The 25,201-nt window shown below is 44.2% G+C and overlaps 1 protein-coding gene across 1 annotated transcript in view; it reads right to left on the bottom strand.

Annotated features, from left to right (window-relative positions):
- CCSER1 (coiled-coil serine rich protein 1) overlaps positions 1 to 25,201 on the bottom strand; it is a 1,237,581-nt gene that overhangs the window by 1,048,232 nt on the left and 164,148 nt on the right. Inside the window, 1 exon segment of the mRNA XM_029597704.1 lies at positions 23,716 to 23,809. Coding sequence (XP_029453564.1) covers positions 23,716 to 23,809 — 94 coding nt within the window.

Genomic DNA, 25,201 nt, shown 5'->3' on the forward strand with positions numbered 1-25,201 from the left:
CTCATACATCCAAGGTAGGCAATTTTCATGTGTGAAGCAGACTGCAAAATTCATTGCACATTTAGTACACTGGCCTCCTGGACAGAAAATATTCTTCATTAGTAAGCCATCATGTCATTTGGAATCATGAAGGCATAAACTTAGAAATTTAAAATCAAACCTGATCATTTGCAATGACAATTCAGTGAAGAATGTTAATATAGAGAATGTAGTCTAGCACAATTATCAGAATAGCTAGTAGTAACTGCATTAAACTGCTGTCATTCTTTGATGAATGGATGCCAACAACCAAGTCAAAAATAATATCAATCACAACAAAAATACCATAGAGTACTGTTAGATGTCTAATGTTAAACAACATAAATACAAAATAAACTGTTTATAATAAGCATTGTTTTGACACAAAAATATGTATATAGGAAAAAAAAACGACATTTCTCAAACCAAATATATTAAGGGATTTCTGTGTCTGTGGGTTTAAAAAAAGCTTAGTGAATCAGGCTCAAAATGCAATGTAGTTTTCACTTTGGAACATGTTCATATTACCCTCATTGGTAACAATTTGGTTGGTGCCCAAGATATATTAAAAATTATGATCAAATAGGATAAACTGTACAATAGCTACCAGTCTGTTTCTAAAAGTACCTCACTCCCTTGAACAAAAGACAAAATGAAATATTTAACTTTACCCCAGCTATTGTACTCAATATAGAATTATTCCTGTTGAAGCTTTATTAAAATCCACTTGGATATTTCACTAGAAATCATCACAATTGTTATTGAAGTCCTCCGGATAATTTTAGCAACATACATGCCAATATTCATGTTGAAATTGATGCTCAGCTCCTACATAAGAACATAAGAAGTTGCCATGCTGGGTCAGACCAAGGGTCTATCAAGCCCAGCATCCTGTTTCCAACAGAGGCCAAAACCAGGCCACAAGAACCTGGCAATTACCCAAACACTAAGAAGAACCCATGCTACTGATGCAATTAATAGCAGTGGCTATTCCCTAAGTAAAATTGATTAATAGCCATTAATGGACTTCTCCTCCAAGAACTTATCCAAACCTTTTTTGAACCCAGCTACACTAACTGCACTAACCACATCCTCTGGCAACCAAGTTAATCATTTATTTTCAGCCAAACTTGAGGCCCTAAGTTTTCAGCTGAAATTTCAACTTAATTTAGATACCTTAATTTAGAGATATAATTCATTTGCCTAGATTTTAGAACCTAAGGGGGGGTCATTTACCAAGCCACAGTATTTTACCCAGAGCTAAAATACCATGGAGAAAAATGTATGTTACTAGCCCTCTACACATGCTTCTTGATGGCGGCTCCACAGCCCTGGGCTATCATCTTGTTAAAGGGTTTGGGGAAATCCAAAGTCCTCCCAACTAAAATGTGTAGGAGCTCCTGGGGATCTTGTGTGACTCCTCCCCCCCCCCCTTCTCAATCCCCTGCTAGCCCTAGAGGTGACCCAGTGAAGAAACAAACAGCATTAAGATGCACAGTGCAGGCCCCTCCCAAACTCTGCCTTTGTTTCAAATATTTCAAATATTTCAATTCAAAAACCGCGCCGAAAGGGAGCCCCGCCCCCGATCCAGCTCCACCAATAGGAGCCAGCCCTGAGGGGCTTTAAATCAGCATTACGTCCGGCGTCGCGCGCCGAGCGTCGCGCGCCGAAGGAGCGCAACAAAGGGGCAAGCCCCTTTGTTTCGCCCCTTCGTACAGCCCCGAGGAAGTCCCGAGCCATACCCGTGGAAGAATCTATTGCCAGATATATCATTTCGGCGGCCTACATCCCGCCTCCCACCTGCACCCAACCGCTTCCTCCTCCTCCCTGCCGAGGCTTGCGCGATCGGCGCGGCCCATCCGGGGCAAAAGCCTTCTCACCAGACACTCGAGGTGAGACGTGCAGGAGAGACGGGGGGCAAAGAGCAAAGATACCTAAAACGAAACTAAAACTAATTAGCCACTCCAGCAGCACTCATCCAGTCTCCAGCAGCACTCATTCAGCCTCCAGCAGCAGCTCATCCAGTCTCCAGCAGCACTCATTCAGCCTCCAGCAGCACTCATTCAGCCCCCAGCAGCTCATCCAGTCTCCAGCAGCACTCATTCAGCCTCCAGCAGCACTCATTCAGCCCCCAGCAGCACATCCAGTCTCCAGCAGCTCATCCAGTCTCCAGCAGCACTCATCCAGTCTCCAGCAGCACTCATCCAGTCACTCCAGCAACCAGCATTCGTCCAGTCACTCCACCATCCCTCTAGCAATCTTCTAGTCACCCCTGCATCCAGCATTCTTCCAGTCATTCCAGCATCTAGCACTCATCAAGCCACTCCAACACCCAGTAGTCATCCAACAATCTTATCCACCTGCAATTTCTTCGTAAAAAGACAGCATGCTACAAACTTTCCCCATTCAGATCATCCCTCACCTACTCACCCACAGAGCGAATACACCCATGCTCAATCCACGACCAAAGAGATCCCTGATTCCTATCATGATCTCCCCTCTAACACAATTCCTAGGATTATCTCTAATCACCTTAACCCTTTTCAACTCCCAGTCGCTCTCAAAAAAATCTCATTTGCTCAACGACCTCCTCCTGGACACCCAACCGGACATCTGTGCCATTACAGAAACATGGCTAAAAAACACTTACACCGCAATTATTAACCAGTTGCCAACACAACAATATGACATCTTCTCTATCCCCAGACCTAAAAAAAGAGGGGGTGGAATAATGTTAATAGCAAAAAAAGAACTGAGACTGTCCCAACAAGCCTTCAAATCGACGACCAAATTAGAAATCGGACTATTCAAATCCTCCCAGCTTCAAGTCTGCCTTATTTACGCCCCCCCGGGGCTCCTAGAATCCGACCCTTCTCCACTCATCGAAACCATAGCCAAACACATCAACACTAACTCACCGGCTATTATCTTAGGAGACTTCAACATCCATGTTGACTCCCCTACCCTATCATCTAATTGCGAAGCTCTTCTCCTTTCTCTCCAGGCTATGGGATTCAAACAAATTATAAACAACCCCACACACAAGGCAGGCCACACGCTTGACCTGATATTCACTAACGAAACCATCTCGCCCATCACCCCTCCTTCCTGCTCTCCCATCCCCTGGTCAGATCACTCGATGATAACTACAAAATTATATATAAAACAAAAATTGACCCCTATTGTTACTAAATCCTCGATCCAGTTCAGGAAACCCTGTTCCATGGACACTCTCAACAACAGCCTGGCCGAAGAACTAATTAAACTGGACTTCTCAGATGCGGATACTGCTATGGACTCCTGGCAAACTATTACACACTCAGTAGCTAACAGAATTTGCCCTGTAACAACAAAAGTTATCAACCCAGCCCGCACGAACAAGAAACCCTGGTTCTCAACCGAACTAAGGAAACTCAAACAGGATCTACAACACAAAGAACAACGCTGGCGGAAAGATTCCTCCCCTTCCTCACTTGCTTCGTACAAAACTGCAATGAGCTACTATAGGACATCCATTACCCGCACCAAACGAGATTTCTACGCCAAAAAAATACACGGCTTCTTATATGACCCTAAAACTCTGTTCTCATATGTAGCTGCCCTTACCACACCTATGCCCCTCACCATCCCAGAAGAAGAAGCCCAGAACAAATCTACAGAGTTGGCTATCTTTTTTGATAACAAAATCAAAAACCTTCTTGCCCCCCTGGCTTCAACTAACATGGCTCCAAACCCTTCGCAACCATTAAGCCTCGCAACTAATAACCCTCCACCAAATATCCACAGACCGTCACTAGAAATTCTTGAACAGACATCCTCCCTGGAAATTGAATCAATAATCAAGAAAATGAAACCTTCCACTCATCCTCTGGACCAAATACCGACCAAACTACTTCTCACCATCCCTAACACCATTGCTAAACCGCTGGCAGACATCATAAATTGCTCCCTCAATCAAGGATCGGTCCCGGACTCCTTAAAAATTGCTTCACTTAAACCCTTACTTAAAAAACCCAACCTGGACCCAGCCGACCCTGCAAACTTCCGCCCCATTGCAAACCTACCTTTTATAGCCAAGCTAATGGAAAAGCTTGTCAACATCCGACTCACAGACTACCTTGACTCCCACAATATTCTCTACCCCTCTCAATTCGGATTCAGGAAACGCCTAAACACAGAATCCCTCCTTCTTTCTCTAACGGACAACATCCTGATGGGCCTTGACAAGGGACAATCTTACCTGCTAGCCCTTCTCGACATCTCTGCCGCGTTCGACACGGTAAACCACAATATCCTCATTAACCGCTTAATGGAAATAGGCATATCCGGCTCTGCACTGCTCTGGTTCACATCCTTTCTGAACAACAAAGTCAAAATAAATGACAAAGAATCTCACTCCATTCCATCAAACCAAGGTGTACCTCAGGGTTCATCTCTTTCCCCTACCCTGTTCAATATATATCTACTCCCTTTATGCCAGCTACTCAATAGTCTCAATCTCACCCACTTTATATACGCGGACGATGTACAAATCATAATCCCCATTTCAGACCCCATCTCTACTCTAAATTTCTGGAACAACTGCTTACACGCCATAAACCTTCTGCTCTCGAGTCTCAATTTGGTCCTAAATACTTCCAAAACGGAACTACTGGTTATCTCCCCTTGTGACAACAACCCCCTCGCAAATAATGCTAGCATCCCATTAGCAAACCAGGTCAGAGATCTTGGGGCCACCCTTGACTCTAGAATGAATTTCAAAAAATTCATTAACGCCACAACCAAAGAATGCTTCTTCAAGCTACAGGTCCTGAAGCAACTTAGACCGCTCTTACACTTCAAGGATTTCCGTTCGGTGCTTCAAGCCATACTGTTTTCAAAGATCGACTATTGTAATGCCCTATTACTTGGTCTGCCTGCTTCATCCACCAAACCTCTTCAGATGCTGCAAAACGCAGCGGCTAGGATCCTTACAAACACTCGTCGCAAGGACCATATCACACCAATACTAAAAATTCTACACTGGCTGCCCATCCAATATAGAATACTTTTCAAGGCTCTCACCATCATCCACAAATCAGTCTACCAGCAATCCACTCTCCAACTCACCTTCCCACTTGAATTACATACTTCAGCAAGACCGATCAGAACTGCCTACAAAGGTTCGCTCAAGGCCCCCCCCAACAAATCATCGGTCCACAACACTATTCACAAGCGAGCTCTTTCAACAGCAGGTCCACTACATTGGAATTCACTTCCACAAGACTTACGCCAAGAACAATGCCATTCAACTTTCAGAAAGAAATTGAAAACCTGGCTTTTCGCAGAAGCCTACCGCTGAAGGATCTCCTCAACCATCACTGACTCTCACTCCCCCACCCCTCCCCTATCCCTTCCCCCCACCCAACCTCACCCTTTCCTTCTCCCTCTGGACATACCAGGCTAATAACTGCCTAGGACAAACCTATGTTTTGTATCTTACAGTTTTTGTTGATTTATATATTTATCTCTCTCTAATTGTTTCTTAGTTTAAACTCTGCACTGTCTTCCATTGCCCAGGTTTTATGCTCCCTGTTTAATGTAACTTTACTTTCTACCTTGATGTTAATTGGTTTCCCCTCAGTTACATTGTAAACCGGTACGATAAGACCTAGTCTTGAGCATCGGTATAGGAAAAGAAATTAAATAAATAAATAAATAAAATATCTCCCCCAGGCTTTCAGGCCCCCTCTCCCATGCTAGCACACTGCTCTTTCAATACCTTTTGTCCTAATGGGACTCAGAGCACCCCGGAGCCTCCAGATCCTGCACCATCATTGGAATAAATGGTGCAGGTCAACTTGCTTTCAATTTATGCTCCATCACACGCTGTGCCCCACTAAGCCACCAGGGATTAAAAGGTACAGCCAAGGTGGTTGTTCAGGGCAGTAAACTAAGGCAGAGGAGGGGGATTATAGGCCTGAGGGAGACTTTTGAAAAAGGGATAAGGTAAGGATGTTTGTGTTCCCATATAGTACAATAGCCAAATTCCTGATCGATCTGATGAAGAAACAGATAGCCTATATCATCTCCTCAGCTCCAGAATACAAAGCAGCCTTTCCTGCTCTAAAAACTGTGTTGATTGCTGTACATGATAAAATACCAACTACAGGTCCTGGTACTGGAGCTCTTGTTTCGGCCATACACTAACAGTAGCACTGGAAATCTTACTCCACCTCTGACCAGAAGCAAACTTTCCAGTGCTATTTATTTAGGGGGGGGGGGGTTTATATACCGACATTCTCGATATAAATATCAAATCAGGTCGGTTTATGAAAATATGAGTTAAGCCAGCACACCTCTTTGCACTGGGGCTAATAACTCATGTCTTCATTTGCATGGGATTTCCATGCAAAATTGCTAAGTAGTGCATACAGCTCTACAAACATTTTTTTGTGCACTAAATTTTTTTCTGCATCTGGAATAAAGTTTGTGTACAATGTGCACAAAACAGTGGGAAATTGTGAGCTCTTCTGAACATAGTTTATTATATTGAGACCAAGGTTAATGTTCAATTTATCCAACTAATAAGATGGTCACATATTACCCAAGTCAGAATAGAGAATGCATTGCCTTTAATAGTGATGAAACAGTATCCAAGTTGTTCAGTTAATTCTAGATAAATTCTGGTAATGTCTAATTTATCCTTCTTGAAAATGCTTTCATTGTGTATGTAATGATGCTTTATTCGAGAAATGCTTAAGACTTTAAAATCCCAAGTAATGAGAAGTATGAGGAGGAATCGTAAACAGACCCAATAATTCAAATCACTTTGGTTTATTTTGGTAAAGTAATGGTGCTCCAGAACAGTACAAAATCAGTAATTTAATATCAGTTATTCTGTTGCTTTATATTAGCAGAGTTGTCCGCTGCTAATTTGCTCTATATTCATAAAGTTGACAAATGTTCAGAATGCATAATATTCCATATAAACAATGAGGTGTATAGATTAAATCCCCTGATACTGCCATGTTTCACTGGATTGCTTCTTCTGGAGGAACATAGCTGGAATTTAAATAAAAAACATCACCTCGGTGTCACTGTAACCAAAAAAATATAATCATGTATGTATGGTCAATAGCAATATCACCTTCATAATACAGAACTGATCCAATATTTTGAAAGTAACATTAAAAATAAATGTAAAGTAAATTAAGGAACCTTGTATTTGGAGCGATGTGGAAGACACTCATAGTACACGTAAGAGCAGTTGTCAAAATGGTACCTAAGAAATCAAGAAACTCAGAGCTGATAAAGCAAATGTTGCTTACCTGATGTAACAGGTGTTCTCACAGGACAGCAGGATGTTAGTCCTCACAAATAGGGTGACATCGAAGATGGAGCCCAACCACGGAAAACTTCTGTCAAAGTTTCAGGAACTTTGACTGGCCCCTACTGGGCATGCCCAGCACGGCACCAACCCTGCAGCCAGCAGGGGTCTCCCTTCTGTCTTGTTTCAAAGCTACAGGCAGTGCCGAAAAATAAAATAAAAACGAACCCAACACCGCGGGGTGGCGGGCGGGTTTCGTGAGGGCTAACATCCTGCTGTCCTGTGAGAACACCTGTTACATCAGGTAAGCAACATTTGCTTTCTCACAGGCAAGCAGGATGGTTGTCCTCACAAATGAGTGAGTACCGAGCTGAGGATGTCCTAACATGCACCAAATGTACCCAACAGCGTGCAACAGGCACAACAACTGGGGTGGAATGGTGTTGGTACATCATGTTGGAAAAAGGTTACGCAAGACAGATTGGCCGAAGATGGAATCCTGTCTTCCAGCTTTGTCCAAACAATAGTGGGCTGCAAATGTATGGAGGGAACTCCAGGTTGCAGCCTTGCAGATGTCAGGAAGCAGCACCGATCGAAGGTGTGCTACTAAAGTCGCCATGGCACTCACAGAGTGTGCTTTGACACGGTCTTGAAAAGGAATGCCAGCTTGCTGATAGCAGAAGGAGATGCAATCCGCCAACCAGGAGGAAAGAGCCTGCTTACCCACAGGTTGTCCTAACTTGTTAGGATGGAAAGAGACGAATAATTGAGTGCTCTTCCTGTGGGCAACTGTAAGGTCTAGATAGAAAGCTAGAGCCCGTTTACAGTCTAGGGTATGCAGAGTCTGTTCCCCGGAGTTGGAGTGGGGCCTGGGAAAGAAGATAGGTAGTATGATGGATTGATTAATATGAAACTCCGAAACTACCTTAGGTAAAAATTTAGGGTGAATGCGGAGTACCGCCCGGTCCTGCAGGAGTTTAGTGTAAGGCGGATAGATAACTAGGGCCTGTAATTCACTAACCCTGCGAGCTGAAGTGATAGCCAAAAGGAATAACACTTTCCATGTGAGATATTTTAAGTCACAGGAGTAAAGAGGTTCGAAAGGTGGTTTCATAAGGCGACCAAGAACCAGGTTAAGGTCCCAAGATGGGGCCGGAGGACGTAAAGGTGACTTCAAATGGAGCAATCCTTTAAGAAAACGTGTAACAAGGGTTGTACTGAAATAGGGACACCCCGATACCTTTATGGAAGGCGGCTACCGCACTGACATGCATTCTAATGGAAGAGGTCTTTAGACCTGATTCTGATAGATGCCAGAGATAGTCCAAGAATTTAGAAATTGGACAGGAAAGGGGATCAAGGGACTGAGAAGTGCACCATGATGTATACCTTTTCCATTTGTAGGAATAAGATTTCCTTGTGGAAGGCTTTCGTGAAGCGATCAGGACACGAGAAACCCACACCCCTTTTCACAATTCCCCTCTGATCCCATTCCCCATAATCTATCCCCCCGTTATACCCACCCCCTCCCACCTTACCCTTCCGACAACACACATACCCTCCTACCCCCTAACAACACAGTCAAGTTAAGAAATTTTTCACACAATAGGCTGAATAGAAATTGTCAACAATGTTAATCGTTATATTACTAGTTGCCATGTTACTGTTAGTAAAGTTAGTAAATGTTATGACCCGGAAGGTGGACTCTTGATCCGAGGTAGTAAACCTAAGTTCCTACCGTCGGAAGGCAAGGCAAAACTCAGAAGATCTTGTGAAGTTAAAGAAGGAAATCTGGATGCAGGCGCTTCCTGCAGGTCGTGTGTCCAGATAGCTGGCACCTCCAGCAGGTCGTATGGTCCAGATGGCTGGCGCCTCCAGCAGGTCGTGTACAACTCTAAATCATGCTTGAGGGTAGTCTAAGCTAGTCCAGAGGTCCAGACCAGAGAATACTCCGCAGACAGTACAGAGGTTAAGATGAGAGGATATTCCGCAGCCAGTCCAGGGGTCAAGATCAGAGGATATTCCGCAGCCAGTTCAGGGTCAAGATCAGAGGATATTCCACAGCCAGTCCAGGGGTCAAATCCAAAGATAAGTCAGCAGCCAATCCGGAAGTCAATACCAGAAGGAACTCAGCAGCCAGTCCAGGAGTCAAGCACAGGAAAACACTCGGCGGAACAGGAATGGAACCCAGGAACTAACACCCAACTAGTGCCAAGAAGCCAAGGCAAGGTCTGAGGTGCAGGCCTTGCCTTAAATAGTCCCCCACAGATGAAGCCCGCAGGAAGGAGCCAATCCCAATTTCCTGTAGTGGCTCCTTTAAAAGATTAGCTTCTACCGCGTGTGTGGCTCTAGGGAGGTCCGGCGGGGGCGGAGCCAGACGTGAGCAGGAGGACAGCCGACTCCGCAGCCATGTTGGCTGAGCAGCAGGAACCGCTGAAGCCGAATGCGGTCAACGCGAGCAGGGAGGTCTGCCGCACCGGTGAGTGGCTGGCCTTGGTCGCGGCTTGCCGCCACCGGTGGCCATAATAGTAAAATTAAAAACTAACAAACCTCTTTTTAAAGAGAGATCAGTCACACTATGCAATTCCCACTTACCTTACTTAGTGCGAAAAATACTGTAAATGTAAGACATTGATAAGACAGGCTAAGAGAGAATTTGAAAAGAAGTTGTGCTTGCCAATAGTGATCATAATATCATCAAATTTGAATTAATGACGGGAAGGGGGACAGCAAGTAAATCCATGGCTCTAGCACTAAACTTTCAAAAGGGAAATTTTGATAAAATGAGAAAAATAGTTTTAAAAAATTGAAAGGTACAGCTAGATAGGTAAAAAGTGTGCAACAGGCATATTGTTAAACAAATACCATCCTAGAAGCACAGTTGATATGTATTCCATGCTTTAAGAAAGGTGGAAGGAAGTGATAAGATTGCCAGCATGGCTACAAATGTTGCACTGGAAGTGGACCCTTGGCCTGGTACAGGATTGGTACGACCCTCTGGTCGGACCCAGAGAGTGCCTGCCACCAGGAGGTGGAACACACGAGGAGACAGAGGCTAGCTGGAGCTTTGCCAATATCAGTCCGGGGTTTCCGCAGGTTGAGCCCTTGGGTACTCGGACCGCCTGGATTTAGGTGAGCCTCAGATGGTCTCCCGGAGAGCAAGGTGCATGGCTGATGCAGAGAGGATGGACTAGACCCGAACTGGAAGCCTCGGAAACCTCAGGGAGGTAGCAGTTCAGGAAGGTACTCCGGGTGAGGCAGTGTCTGCGGGTCTAGTCAGGTGAAGGCCACTGGTGAATTCCAAACAGGTTAGTCTGGCAGCCACAGAAGGCCAGAAGAGAGTGTCCGAGTGAAACACAAGGGTTAGAGCCAGAGTATCAGTCCAGAAGTGATCAGCCAAAGCAGGAGTCAATACCAAGGTCAGTCCGAGCATAGTCAAGGCAAGCGAGGGTCGGTTGCAGGCAGCAGACGAGAGAATGGTCAGGCAGGCAGTGGTCAGTTCCAGGCGGCAGACAAGAGAATGGTCAGGCAGGCAGAAGTCACTACCAAAGATCAGTCCAAGAAGGTACTACCTGAGTGGAATACAGGAACAGAGACACTGGAACAAGGATTAGGCAAGCTTACTACACCACGGTGGAACAAGGAGACACTGGAACAAGGATTAGGCAAGCTTACTACACCACGGTGCCGACCCAATTGCCAAGGCGAGGTCTTGGGACAGGGCCTCACTTTTTATAGGGCCTTAGGGTGATGTTATCAATCCGTGCCCCCGATGTTCCCCCGCTTGGCCCTTTAAATTGGCGCGTGTCAGCCACGCGCACGCCTAGGGGCGGGGCCGAGGCGGCCGAAGACACGGAGCCCAGACGGGAGTTCCGCTGCGAGGCCTGTAGCGTGGAAGAAGCTGCAGAAGGCCATGGTGACCGACGGGATGGCAGGAGCTGGCAGGAGCTGGCAGCAGCGGCGAGACAGAAGCTGGTTGAGGGCAGTGCGAGGTGAGCAGGACCGGTTGCAGCACCCAAGCGGCCAGGACGTGTAACAAAAAAGTGAGGTGAAAGAGGCTATTTAAGACAAAATTTGGAAGAAAGATCCATCAGAAGAAAATAGGATAAAGCATAAGCATTAGCAGGTTAAAAGTAAGACATTGATAAGACAGGCTACTAGAGAATTTAAAAAGAAGTTGGCCCTAGAGGCAAAAACTCACAATAAAAACATTTTGTAAATATATCCAAAGCAGAAAGCCTGCGAGGGAGTTGTTTGGACTGTTAGATGATCGAGGGGTTAAAGGGGCACTAAGGAAATATAAGGTCATCACAGAAAGATTAAATGATGTCTTTGCTTTGTTGTTTACTGAAGAGGATGTGGGGGAAATACTCATTTCAGAGATGGTTTTTAAGGGTGATGATTCAAGTGAACAGAACCAAATCACGGTGAACCTGGAAGATCTGGTAGGCCAGATTGACAAACTAAAGAGTAGTAAATCACCTGGACTAGATGGTATACCCTCCAAGGTTCTAAAAGAACTAAAAAATGAAATTTCAGACCTATTTCAATTAATTTGTATCTTATCATTAAAATCATCCATTGTACCTGAAGACTGGAAGATGGCCAATGTAACCCTGATATTTAAAAAGGGCTCCAGGGGTGATCCAGGAAACTATAGACCAGTGAGCCTGACATCAGTGCCAGGAAAAATTGTGGAAACTATTATAAAGAATACAATCACAAAACATTTAGATAAACATGGTTTAATGGGACACAGCCAGCATGGATTTACCCAAGAGAAGTCTTGCCTCACAAATCTACATTTTTTTGAAAGGGTGAATAAACATGTGGACAAAGGTGAACCAGTAGATGTGGTAAATTTGGATATTCAGAAGGCGTTTGACAAAGTCCAGCATGAGAGGCTTCTAAGAAAACTAAAAAGTATTGGGTTAGGAGGCAATGTCCTTTTGTGGATTGCAAGCTGGTTAAAAGACAGTAAACAGAGAGTAGGATTAAATGGTCTGTTTTCACAATGGAAAAAGGTAAACACTGGAGTGCTTCAGGGATCTGTACTTGGACCGGTGCTTTTAAATATATTTATAAATGATCTGGAAAGGGGTATGACAAGTGAGGTGCTCAAATTTGCGGAATGTACAAAATTATGCACAGTAGTAAAACCTCAAGTGGAGTGTGATAAAATTTCAGAAGGACCTTGTGAGACTGGAAGATTGGGCTTCCAAATGTAGATAGGTGAAGAAAATAAAAATAAAATACATACCTGCATCCGTAGGGGGGCTTGGATTATGGCATATGTAAGTTGACACACCCATTTTTTATTTTTTTTTTGGGGGGGGAGGTTTGACAGCTGATCACGGTGTGGTTCGAAAAGAAAAAAATGTTTCAGCGGCTGAACGCCGTGTTTTGAGAGTGGAGTGGCAATTGAAGCGATGAAGACCTCAGGTAGCATGGTCACTGCATCTGAGGGAGACAGATGCTGCATTTGTGAAAGGAGCAAGGCCAGTGGCAGCATGAGCACCGCATTGATTTTTTTTGCGAGCAGCATGTGCCGCGTGTAAGGTAGGATTTCAGCAGCTTGAGCCGTGTTGTTTAAAGTAGGAGTGGCGTGAGTTCCACAAGGAAGTTGGTTGCCACGTATGCAGCTGAAGACTGAGAGAAAAGAGGAGTCGGGCCTCTGAGCAGGCAGTTTGTTTTTTTTTTTGTGCCGTGGCTGCTCCAGGCTTCCCGGTAACTCCCGATGAAGCTCCCAATGCCTTCTGATATGCCAATGCATGCTGGAGTACCAGTATTTGTGGGGAGTGCCACAGGAGAGTGAGGACTTCCATCAGCGCAGGATAAAAAATAAACATGGCTGAGAAGAGAAAATGGGTAGCCAGCCCTGCTGCTGCTCTGGGTTTCTCTGCAGCTCAGAATTGCCGTTGCCGTTGTGAAAGATTAATTATAAATAAAATAAATACACCCTGGAGCCAGTGCATGAGGAGTTAGGACCTTAAGTGACATCAGGGGCTAATAAATAAGCCTGTAAGCTCTTTTCAACTACAAATAAATTGCTTTGATACATTTTAAAGTTGAAAAACCTAGTGTTTTTAATATGCAATATTTGAGGAGGCGGCTCACATAAAATGTTTAAAGGGATACACATTCATTTTAATACGGTCATTTTGGAAGGCGGTCAGAGGACCTATAAAACTTTGGAAATTCAGAGTTTTGTTAGTGGTGGTCATGAGAAGACTTAATTGGAGTGTGATTCATGTAAAAATGAGAATTTGAAAATGTTTATTTAAACATTTATAAGTAGCTCTGGAGTCCAGATAAAAAATAGATCCATGGGAAAAGTTTGCTCTGTATTACTAAACATCTAAGATGTGTTAAGAGAAAGCTTTTGACTGCTTCTAAAATTGTTCTGAAATGTTTCAAATTCAGCTATGAAGGGGGTTCTGAGGGTTTTCATGGGATTTTGAATAAATGAGTACTATGGTATGTTGTGAGTAATAAAAGAGTGGATTTGGGGTGTTTGTTTTGAGTTTTGGGAGAGGTAACATTTTGGTTGGAAACTGTAAATTTTGATTTACAGTTTTAAAGGTTCAGTCTGTCACTTTGAAAAAAGTGGTTTCAATTAGTTCAAACTTCAGAACAGCTGTGGCAGGGGAAGCTGTTGCTATAGAGTCTCCTTGACAACGGAGTTTTATTCAAAATTCTTGAAGTGAAAAGCCAGCGTAATGTCACTATTTTAAAGTGAAGATAAACAAAAGTAAAAGTAAATTAACAATGTCTTTAGCTTTATTGTTCACTAATGGGATGGTTGGTTGTTAGATACATGTCCTTATTTACCTCAAATTAAGAGACAAGAAACTATTTTGTTTAATGACCTCGTTCAGAGTAATAATCTCTTGAAAATAATATAATGGTGACACAGTTTAGAATATTAAGGGGATTCCTGAGCTGACTGACGAGAGAGAAAGACCTGCGCTATTTCCAAAGGCCTAGTAGAAAAACACTTTTAGCTGAAGATAGGAAACACAATGAATGTTTATAGGAGTGTTTGTGAATATATTTATTAAATATTCTGAGGTAAGGCAGGTTGAGTGAGAGTTTAAAAATAACTTTAATTTGAGTGACCCACGGGAATTTCTTTGTCAGTTTTGATAGTGAATGAGCGATAGATGAATGAATGTTACCATAATTTTATGAAAATTCACAGAGATTTAGTAAAATTTGAAATGATAAATTATAACTCTGGGATATAAAACTGGTGTAGATAAATCAGTATCCTAATTTAAAGAAAACTTTATTCAGTTGTAACTGAAAATTGGAAATTTTGCTTGAGATGGATTGTAATGATACGTTCTCCCAGGACAAGCAGGATGGTAGTCCTCACATATGGGTGACATCATCAGATGGAGACTTGTCATAGAATACCTTTGTCAAAGTTTCTAGAACTTTGACTGGCACACTGAGCATGCCCAGAATGCACTAACCCTCTGGCCACACGGGGTCCCCCTTTAGTCTCTTTTTCCGCCCAGCAAGTTGCCTTGCGGAAAGGAGCTCTGTAAGAAATTCCTCACAACTTTCCTAATGGAAATATTTGAAATGTACCTTCTTAAATTCACCCTCACTGAGGTCCTCCATCGCGCTCCATTCCCTCCGATGCTCGATAAGTGTTTTCCCGCGCTTTACGGTCGGTTCCCGGCGGCTTACCTCTCGGTGCCGACTGCATGCCCGCCGTTTTTCGGCATGGTGAACGGGTTTAGGAAAAGCTCCGAGTGTCCAAGGACCATGTCCATAACGGACCCACATAATGTTTGCATTTTGTGCTTAGGCCCATCACACGATATCTGTCGATGCCCCAGTTGCGCACAATTGACCCCCAAAGGCTGGCATGCTCGACTGGACAAGATGGAGCATTTGCATTGAATCGCTCTGCTCTATCGACTCTAGCTCAAGTGGCTCCAACCAGAGAGGGTCCATCGACCACAGAGACACCAGGCCAGGAACATCGTGGAGTGGGTGACCGTCTGTCACTGGCACCCTCGAAGGCAACGGCGTCATCATCCTCGGTGCCGGAGAAGGACCGGACTGAGCACTGAGGGAATCATAGTCACCAGCACTGACGTGCATCCCCGCCCGGTGCCAGCACCCATACCGCAGCGGCATCGATTCCCACTAAGCCACCTGCAAAAAGGGGCCGGGGAGAGGAGCCCCCATACTCCTCTGGATGTGGGACCCCGAGGCGTTCCCCACCGATATCAGTGCCGGGTACTGAGCCTCCACAGATCACTGTGAAGCGTCCAGTAAAGCCTAGCCTGCCTCCTTCCCCAGGCACAGTGCTATCAATGCCAGCCTTCAGGGAGGAATTGGACAGACTGGTCCAAGAGGCAGTGCTCAATGCCCTCCGGGGCTTTAAGTCGCCATTGGCTCCAGCCCCCATACCAGCGCCCTCGATGTTCACACCGCTCCTTGAGTGCCTGGACACCCTCATTGGTGCCCTGCCAACTCAACCCGTGCCATCGGACATGCTGGCATCGAGTCGACCATCAAGGCCTCCCAAAGTCCTGATTCCCATACTGGATTCCTCGGAGGACTAAGAGGGGACTTCCGGCCCGATCCAAGCATGGGATCCACTGATGCCAGAGCCCATTACAGGGCCATCGGGACTGTCGGGGCCCAAGTGCACCTCATCTGCCTTGATGCCCTCAATCCCGGCACCACGTCCCTCAAAGATGATGCTGCATCCATAGATGCTACCTTGATATCCAACAGATTTGACTTTGTGCTAAAATATCACCCTGGAGATAAGAATGTCAGAGCAGATGCCCTATCTCGCTCTTTTCTCTCTGAAGACGTACCCGATGAACCCCAGCATATCATTGACCCGGAGAGGGTTATTCTGTCAGCTACACATCCAGTACCCCCGGGCAAGACCATTGTACCCTGCAATCTAAGAAAGAAATTGTTAGCATGGGCTCACGATTCGAAACTGGCTGGACATCCTGGTCAATGAAGAACTCTGGTTAAGCTACAGAAGTACTACTGGTGGCCCACCATGAAAGAAGACACTCTTGCGTATGTAGCCTCCTGTTCCAACTGTACCAGTCAGAAATGCTGCCTGGACATCCTTGGGGCCTGCTTCAACCCTTGCCAGTACCAGATGAGCCCTGGACCCACATTACTACAGACTTTGTGGTGGACTTACCACTTTCTGGAGGTAACAATACCATTTGGGTTACAGTGGATTGATTCTCGAAGATGGCTCACTTCGTGGCTCTCCCTGGCTTGCCTTCAGCCATGAAGCTCGCTAAACTATTCATCAGCCACATCTTTCGCCTACACAGCATGCCTAAACACACTGTTTCTGACAGAGGAACTCAATTCACAGGAAAGTTCTGGAAAGCTTTGTGTAAAAAGTTTGACATCACACTTGACTTCACCTCTGCGTACCATCCTCAGTCGAATGGCCAAACTGAGAGAATGAATAGAACTCTCAAGCAGTTCATTCGTGCCTATGTTGGTTCACGTCAGAATAATTGGGCTGAACTGTTGCCCTGGGCTGAATTCGCCATCAACTCTCATCCAGTATCATCTACTGGATCAACACCATTTGAAGTGATCTACGGATGACAACCCTTACCACCTTTACCACTTCCACTTTCAGTGTCGTCCCTGGCAGCTCAATCTACTGCCAAAGATATTCAACTACTCTGGAGAAAGACTAAAGAGATGCTCCAAAAAGCAGGACAAAGAGAAAAGAAAGGCTATGACGCTCACCATAGCAAGGCTCCTGAATTCCAGCCTGGTGACAAGGTCTTGCTGTCTACCAAACATCTGAGACTCAAGCTACCATCAGCTCGATTTGCTCCACGCTTTGTCGGACCCTTTCCTATCCTCCGAAGATTGGGTACACTTACGTATAGTCTGAAACTTCCTCCAGCGATGAAGATCCACAATGCGTTCCATGTCTCGCTACTGAAACCGCTTGTCCTTAGCGAGTTTTCCACCAAGACACCTGAACCTACACCTATTGATGCAGAAGAAGACATCGAGTACAAGGTTGATGCCATCCTTGATGTAAGAAAGATAGGCAGAGTTTGGGAATACCTCCTGTCATGGGAGGGATACGGACCTGAAGAAAACTCATGGGAACCTTTGGCTAACATCATGGACAAAGAGATGCTTCATCAATTCCACCGATTGCATCCTCAAAAACCTAGACCAGGTAGGGGGTCTGGAGGGAGTCCTTTGAAGGGGGGTACTGTTGCGTCAATAGGCCTCAGATGGCTTTGACCTCTGAGCCTCACCTTTCTTTCTGCTCTCCCTGCTAGCCTTGGGAATATGGCTACTGCCGCGCCTTCATGTCACTCTCTCCGATGTCCCCGGAACGGTTATGGCAAGGCTATCCACAATGTTTCTCCTGAGGGCCTCCTAGGGTGCGCGCGCACGCGCATGCCCCTCATGTCTTTATCCACGTCATGGCAGGAACCTCGGGGGTGTCCCCCTCGAGTGACATCACGCCATCCGGGTATTTAGCCTGGCCTTCGTTTGCTAACAGATCGAGTTAGCAAGAATTGGAATGCCTCCGGTGTAAGCTACTCTGCAGCTTCTTGCTACCACTGGAAGCTCTCTCTGCCCTTCAGGGTATTTCATCTAACATGGGTACCTGCTCCTCAGGGGCCCTTGGCTTTCTTTCAGGTGCCTATCTGGGATACCAGGTACTCGCTCCTCGAGGGCCTGCTCTCCCTGCCTTGGTGCCTGCAATCCAACTACTTCTGCCTGCTGAGATCTACATCTATACAGCTACCTACTTAGTAAGTAATCTAACATTTGTCAGTCTCATCTACAGCTCAGCACTGGGAACCTGCATCTACTACCATGTCCTGATAACATATACCATTGTGGGACGGGTCTCCTCTGCCAAGGGCCTCACCTCATTACTGCCACCTCTGGTGGCATCATTTTCTATATAATAAAGTCATATCTTCTGTGTTTGTGTGTCCCGAGTCTAGCCTAGAACTGCAGGTCCTCACGTGGCTCCTCCCTGTGGGAGTGGCCATCACTGCAGTACCCAAGAATCCACTCCAACACCTCAAAACCACAACAACGTCCTTTGCAGTTCAGTTGCTTGGATATTATTTTTGACATAAAAAGCTACTCCTTCTTCTTTTCTGCCCTCTTTGTACTTCCTTAACAAGCTATATCCCAGGATGGCCACATCCCAATCATGAGACTCAATGAACCATGTCTCCGTAACAGCAACAATGTCCAGTTCCGCCTCTACCATTAGGGCCTGCAGGTCTGGGATTTTATTGCTCAAACTGCAAGCTTATATGGTCAGAGCTTTCCAGCTGCTCTTCCTAGTTGCCTTTTCAGTTTTTTTTAACTGATTGATTTTGTTACTTTGTCTTCCCACTTCCTGTATTGCTTAGGGGTGACATTCCAATTTCACTGGCTACCTCCTGCCATTCCCACTTCCTAGTTTAAATGCATGATAATGTATGATATGAATTTTTCACTTAGCATCCCCTTTCCTGCCACAGACAAATATAGAAAAATGTTTGAAATGAGAATTTTTTGACACCTACTCTATATTCAATGTATACGTGGGTTAGAGTGTTGTATATGTGTTGATTTATTAAAAATGTAAAGGAATTGGAGGAAAGTTTCATATAAACTCGTTGGTGTCTCCGCACCACGGTTGTGTGGTGGTATAATCATTAACTGTCCCCCTCCTCCTGTGAAGATTTTTTTATATAAAAGATTTTTTTCTAGAATTACTTCGCCTCTGTGACCTCTTCCGTGTGATGAGCATCGAATTATTTGTATAAACGGTGCTAAATTTAAAGAGCTGTGGACTCTCTACTGTCAACTATAAGCTGTTAAGGAGTAAAGTTCAGACTTCCCTTTATAGTGTTGGTATATGCTGTCCAGTTTCCAACGAAGGTCCCGACACAGTCGATCCGTGTTTCAGACTGATAGTCTTTCCTCAGGGATGTAAAACGTTATGATACAACCAACTTGCTGGGAATCTGGATAAACTCCATTGAAATAGTCCTCTGATGGTCTTAAGTAGATGACTCTTGACGGAGTTGCTCTGGCTCCGTTACCGGAAGAGTGATTTGTGTATTGTGCGAGACCCTTTTTATATGCAGCAGGAAGAGCAAGGTTTGACCAATGACCATATGAGAGCTTACTGACGTGATGACGCCGTCACACGGAAGAGGTCACAGAGGCGAAGTAATTCTAGAAAAAAATCTTTTATATAAAAAAATCTCCACAGGAGGAGGGGGACAGTTAATGATTATACCACCACACAACCGTGGTGCGGAGACACCAACGAGTTTATATGAAACTTTCCTCCAATTCCTTTACATTTTTAATAAATCAACACATATACAACACTCTAACCCACGTATACATTGAATATAGAGTAGGTGTCAAAAAATTCTCATTTCAAACATTTTTCTAAATAATTTACCATAAATATCTTATTTAAGGACAAAAATTTTTATTCCAGCGATTGAGTAGCAGCTCATGATTCATTGATTATAGTTATAATCGCTGTAGTAGTGGCATATTGATTTTTTCTGGTTTGTCACAGACAAATATAGGCCATTCTTACCATATAATCTTTTTTCGCTCCATACATGGCCCCAGCCTCCAATGGATCCAAAACCATTTTCTGTACATCAGGTTTTGAGCCAGACATTGAATTTATCTATATGGTATAACCTTTCCTTTCCATGAACTGGTAGTACTTCTGAAAAGGGAATAGTCTTTGGCAAGTGTCTAATCGTCTCCCCTAGATTTTGAGAATCTTCCTGTACTTTGTGGGGTCATTGGTTCCCAGATGGATGATAAAATTTATATCAGAGGTCTTTCTTTTGTCAATAATTGCACTGACCACCTGGTATGCATTTCTATTAGTTGAGCATCCTGGAATGCATTTAACCATTGTGTCCCCATCAAACTGAGTTTCCAATGTGGTTCCTCTTAAGACAGAGTCTCCTAGAAGAAGCAACTTTCTTTTATGACATCTGACTATATTGGAGGGTTTCTGGCTGCATTGAGTAACTACTTCCTTTTCAGCTATCATTTCATGTTCTGTTGCTGGGGGGGGGGTCTTCATTTTCCAAAAGCATAAAAAGCATTATGTAAGGGTACCAGTTGCGAGAGTGAGTGCCTCTTCATCATAGGCCTTATACTGCCAGAATTGACTTTAATCCAGTTATTCCTGGGATTCTGAATCTTGGATGTCTGACTTCTTTGTGGGAGTGAGGGTGGGTGAGGGTGGGGAGATTGGGTGTCTTATAGTCACATGTTTTGTTCTACCAGATCTCACAGTAAATCATTTATTCTTGGGATTCTGAATCTTCCGAGGAAGCTGAGGAACATACTCTGATTGCATCAAGATAGGACAGGTTTTTTTGATATCTGAACAATTCCTCTTTTAAATACATCACCTGCTTTTTCATTGCAGACAGCTGAAAATAAATGGGACAACCCTTAACCCAGAGCTGTTACACTGAATAAAAGCCTTTCTGGTAATAGTGACTATTATACTAATTGTTAGATTAGACTTTAGTCTTATTATTATTATTCACTTAACAAAGTCCTTACAGGAAGTATTTAGGAAGAAAAAATCAAGGAGTGGGTGGGAGAGGAGCAGGGTAGGAGGGACCAAACAGCTCCTACAAATAGCAACCCTTTGTTCAATAAATTATAAACACTTATTTCACTAGCCAAGAGTCTAAAATACTAGCTAGATTAAATAGATAGAGATATAAAAACATGCAACAACAGGAATTATAGGAGAAAAGAGAACAATCAGGCAGATTCAGTAAAGGTCGCGGGAGAGCAGGCGAGCGCCCACTCTCCTTGCACGCGCACAGGCCACTCTCCTGTACGCGCAATTCAGTATTTAAATGAGGGCCCACGGTAAAAAGAGCGGCGGCTGTCGGTGAGTTTGACAGCCAATGCTCAATTTTGCTGGCGTCGGTTCTCAAACCCGCTGACAGCCACGGGTTCTGGCAAAATTGAGCGTCCGGTTTTCAACCCGTGAGCCGCGGGCCGATTTTAAATTTATTTATTTATTTTTTTAAATTATTTTTTACTTTTGGGACCTCCGACAATATCGTATGCTTTTCCAGTGCCGAGAGAAATTAATGCCTACCTTTGGATAGGCGCTAATTTCTGAAAGTAAAATGTGTGGCTTGGCTGCACATTTTACTTACTGAATCGCGCAGGAATAACCGTATTTTTCGCTCCATAAGACGCACCTGACCATAAGACGCACCTAGGATTCAGAGGGGGAAAATTAAAAAAAAAAAAAATTGTGCTAAACCGGCTCTGCGTCTGGGCGTCTTATGGAGCAAATTAGGGGAGTGCATAGTTTTTTTTTTTCTCCCCATTTTGTTTTCGGGTCTGGGGAGGGCCATTTCGGTCCACTCCCCAGATCAGAAAATTTTTCTTTCTGTGGGAACCCCCAAACCCCCCCCCCCCATCCCTTTAAATTAACAACCTCCACCCCCCTGACCCCCCCAAGACCTGCCGAATTAATTTCCTGCAACCCCCCACCCTCCTGACCCCCCCAAGACCTGCCGAATTAATTTCCTGCAACCCCCCACCCTCCTGACCCCCCCAAGACCTGCCAAACGTCCCTGGTGGTCCAGCGGGGGTCCAGGAGCGGTCCGGGAACGATCTCCTGGGCGTGAGCCGTCGGCTGCCAGTAAACAAAATGGCGCCGACGGCCCTATGCCCTCACTATGTCACTGAGACCGACCGCTGCTATTGGTCGGTCTCAGTGACATAGTGAGGGCATAGGGCCGTCGGCGCCATTTTGTTTACTGGCAGCCGACGGCCCTATGCCCTCACTATGTCACTGAGACCGATCGCTGCTATTGGTCGGTCTCAGTGACATAGTGAGGGCATAGGGCCGTCGGCTGCCAGTAAACAAAATGGCGCCGACGGCCCTATGCCCTCACTATGTCACTGAGACCGACCAATAGCAGCGGTCGGTCTCAGTGACATAGTGAGGGCATAGGGCCGTCGGCGCCATTTTGTTTACTGGCAGCCGACGGCTCACGCCCAGGAGATCGTTCCCGGACCGCTCCTGGACCCCCGCTGGACCACCAGGGACGTTTGGCAGGTCTTGGGGGGGTCAGGAGGGTGGGGGGTTGCAGGAAATTAATTCGGCAGGTCTTGGGGGAGTCGGGGGGGGGGGTGTTTGTTAGATTTTTGTTTGGTTTTTTTTTTATATTCGCTCCATAAGACGCACATACATTTTCCCCCCACCTTTGGGGGAAAAAAAGTGCGTCTTATGGAGCGAAAAATACGGTAATAGGGCCATCAACATGCATGTGCATGTTGTGGGAACTATTAGTTTCGGGGGAGTTGGACGTGCGTTTTCGACCCCTTACTGAATAAGAGGTAAAGCTAGCATGTCGAAAACGCACGTCCAAATGTGGGCTAACAGTGCACTTCGCCGGAGCGCACTGTACTGTATCGACCTGAATGTCAGCAAGAAATCAGTCTATATTATGACAAGCAAATTAAAAATTGAACTTCTCTGGTCCCAAGCACAAGTATATGTCTCTCTGGAGAGACACCTGAACAATTCTCTCTCTTCTATTTTAATTACTTCTTAATCAACCCCTGCAGATGCTTGTGAGTCACCAATCCCATAGGCTAATACTTTTTTTAAACTTTAAACAAGGTATTTCAGTACACTAGCCAGAAGTCTAAAAACCCTAGTTTCACACCTCCTCACTCCTCCACACCACCATTCCTCCACAGAAAAAGACAAACAGACAAATGTGAGAAACAAAAACTTTCATACACAGATAGACATAAGATAAAGGTAAAGTTAAACACAAGGGAAAACAGTAAAAAACAGGACAATACACTCAGAAATCACTATAAGAACTCCTAATCCACTAAACCACAACTCACCTCCTCTCCTTTAACCCATGCCTCAACACACTCTCAAAGAGGCAGTTGCAGGAAATGGGTATATATATATATATATATATATATATATATATATATATAAAACAAAGATATTACGCAATGCATAAAACAACGTGAGACACAGCTACTAGCACGCACCTTGGCTAATGATGCACAGAGCGCTGATGCATGCAGAATGCGCTGACAAAGCATGTGACGCGATAACGTTGCCCACAACGCGAAAAATAGCTACGAGATGCGGGAGCTGGAAAATTACCCTAACCATGCCCCTTTATTTATTATGGGCACTATTTCTGCTATAAATATAGCATTTTGATAAAACCTAGATGTTTGTACCTCCCAGGAATTCAGGATTTTTGTTTCCTTTTTTTTTTAATGAATACACAACAGAACATATGCTTTAAATATCCAGCAATTTCCTTGCTTACCAGCACGATGGTGATTTTGCTCTTCTAGGCTTTCCAAATCAAGCATAAGGTCATCTTCATCTAGTTCACAGGAACCCAAATTATTCAACACATCCTAAAGTGAGAGAGAAATTGATATTTAGGAAATACAACTGAGGCAGGCTAGATATATTTTTTAGCATTGTATAAAATGGTTATGAGTCCAATATTCAGTCTCTACCCAGCTGAGCAAATTAGCCAGATAAACTTATTTGGCTAACTTGGATGTAATATTCAGTGGCATAGCCAGATAAGGCTGAAAAACTGTTACTTATCTGGCTAAGGGGGTCGTTTACTAAGCATTTTTCCTATACAGAATGGGAAAAACCCTTTAGTAAATAGGCACCTTTTAAGTTAGCTAAGATAACCAGATAAGTAGCTCCGTTCTGGAATGCCCCATGTCACCCCACACTTATCTGGCTAACTGTTTAGGTCAAGTGGCAGCCGTTCAGTGTGGCTGAATATTCAAACAGCACCACTTAGTTGGCTAAGTCAGTCGGCTAAGTGGCATTGAATATCAACCTCAATCTTATTTAAAAAATGGTTATTTCTTTACAATTTCATGAATCTCAAATATATATACTTAGGAGTCTATATACTAAAGTTTTTCCCATAGAAACAACAAGGAAAACCCCATTAGAGTAGTCAGGCCCTTCATCAACTCTGGGGTAGGCAATTCGGAAGTACACCCATGGCAGCAGATTACATGGAAATCTTTAGAAAGGAAAGCAGAGATGGAACAAACCAATGTAAACAGCTTACAACACTCTTTGACTGGAATTTGTTAATATATACTGAGGTAGATAGGCATAGAATATGCATTTACACTAAGAATAGACTGATCAGTAACAGCATACATAACCAAAATCACTTTTTAATGATGTTCAGCCGCTACCTGTAACCATCTATAGTAAATCTTCTCAGTCATCTCTTTGCTCCATTAAATTTTTATTGTTGTGTCCTGTTGTCAGTCTTGACTTGACTATAAGCTCCAAAGGGTAGGGAACTATCCATATGGAGGGAATTTAGAAATAGCCCACAGAGGACTGAAGTTGGAAGGTACTTCCTACCCACAAATGTTCAAAGCAAATTTATGCGCATAAGACCACTTTGAAAATTCACGGGTTCACCAGGTACAAGCAGGGACATAAACACAAAGTTATACCTGCAGATGTAACTTTATGCATACTGGAGGTAATTTTCAAAAGGATTTAGATACTTAAAACTGCATTTTACACTTGTAAATGCACTTTATACATGTAAGTGGGCCTTTAAAAATTTGAATTTAAATGTATTAAAATGTATTAACTGCCTTACCGCAATAAGATTTTGAGATAGTTTACAAAAAGAAAAAATATGCATAGAGTTAAAAACATAGACAAAATAGTAATACTGAGCTAGCCTGATGGTCTGAAGCGGCTCAATTCTCAAAATTATCAGATCAATTTTAAAAGTGTTGCTTGCCCAC

The sequence above is a fragment of the Rhinatrema bivittatum genome, chromosome 1 (assembly GCF_901001135.1).
Source record: "Rhinatrema bivittatum chromosome 1, aRhiBiv1.1, whole genome shotgun sequence".
NCBI classification, from domain to species: Eukaryota; Metazoa; Chordata; class Amphibia; order Gymnophiona; family Rhinatrematidae; genus Rhinatrema; species Rhinatrema bivittatum.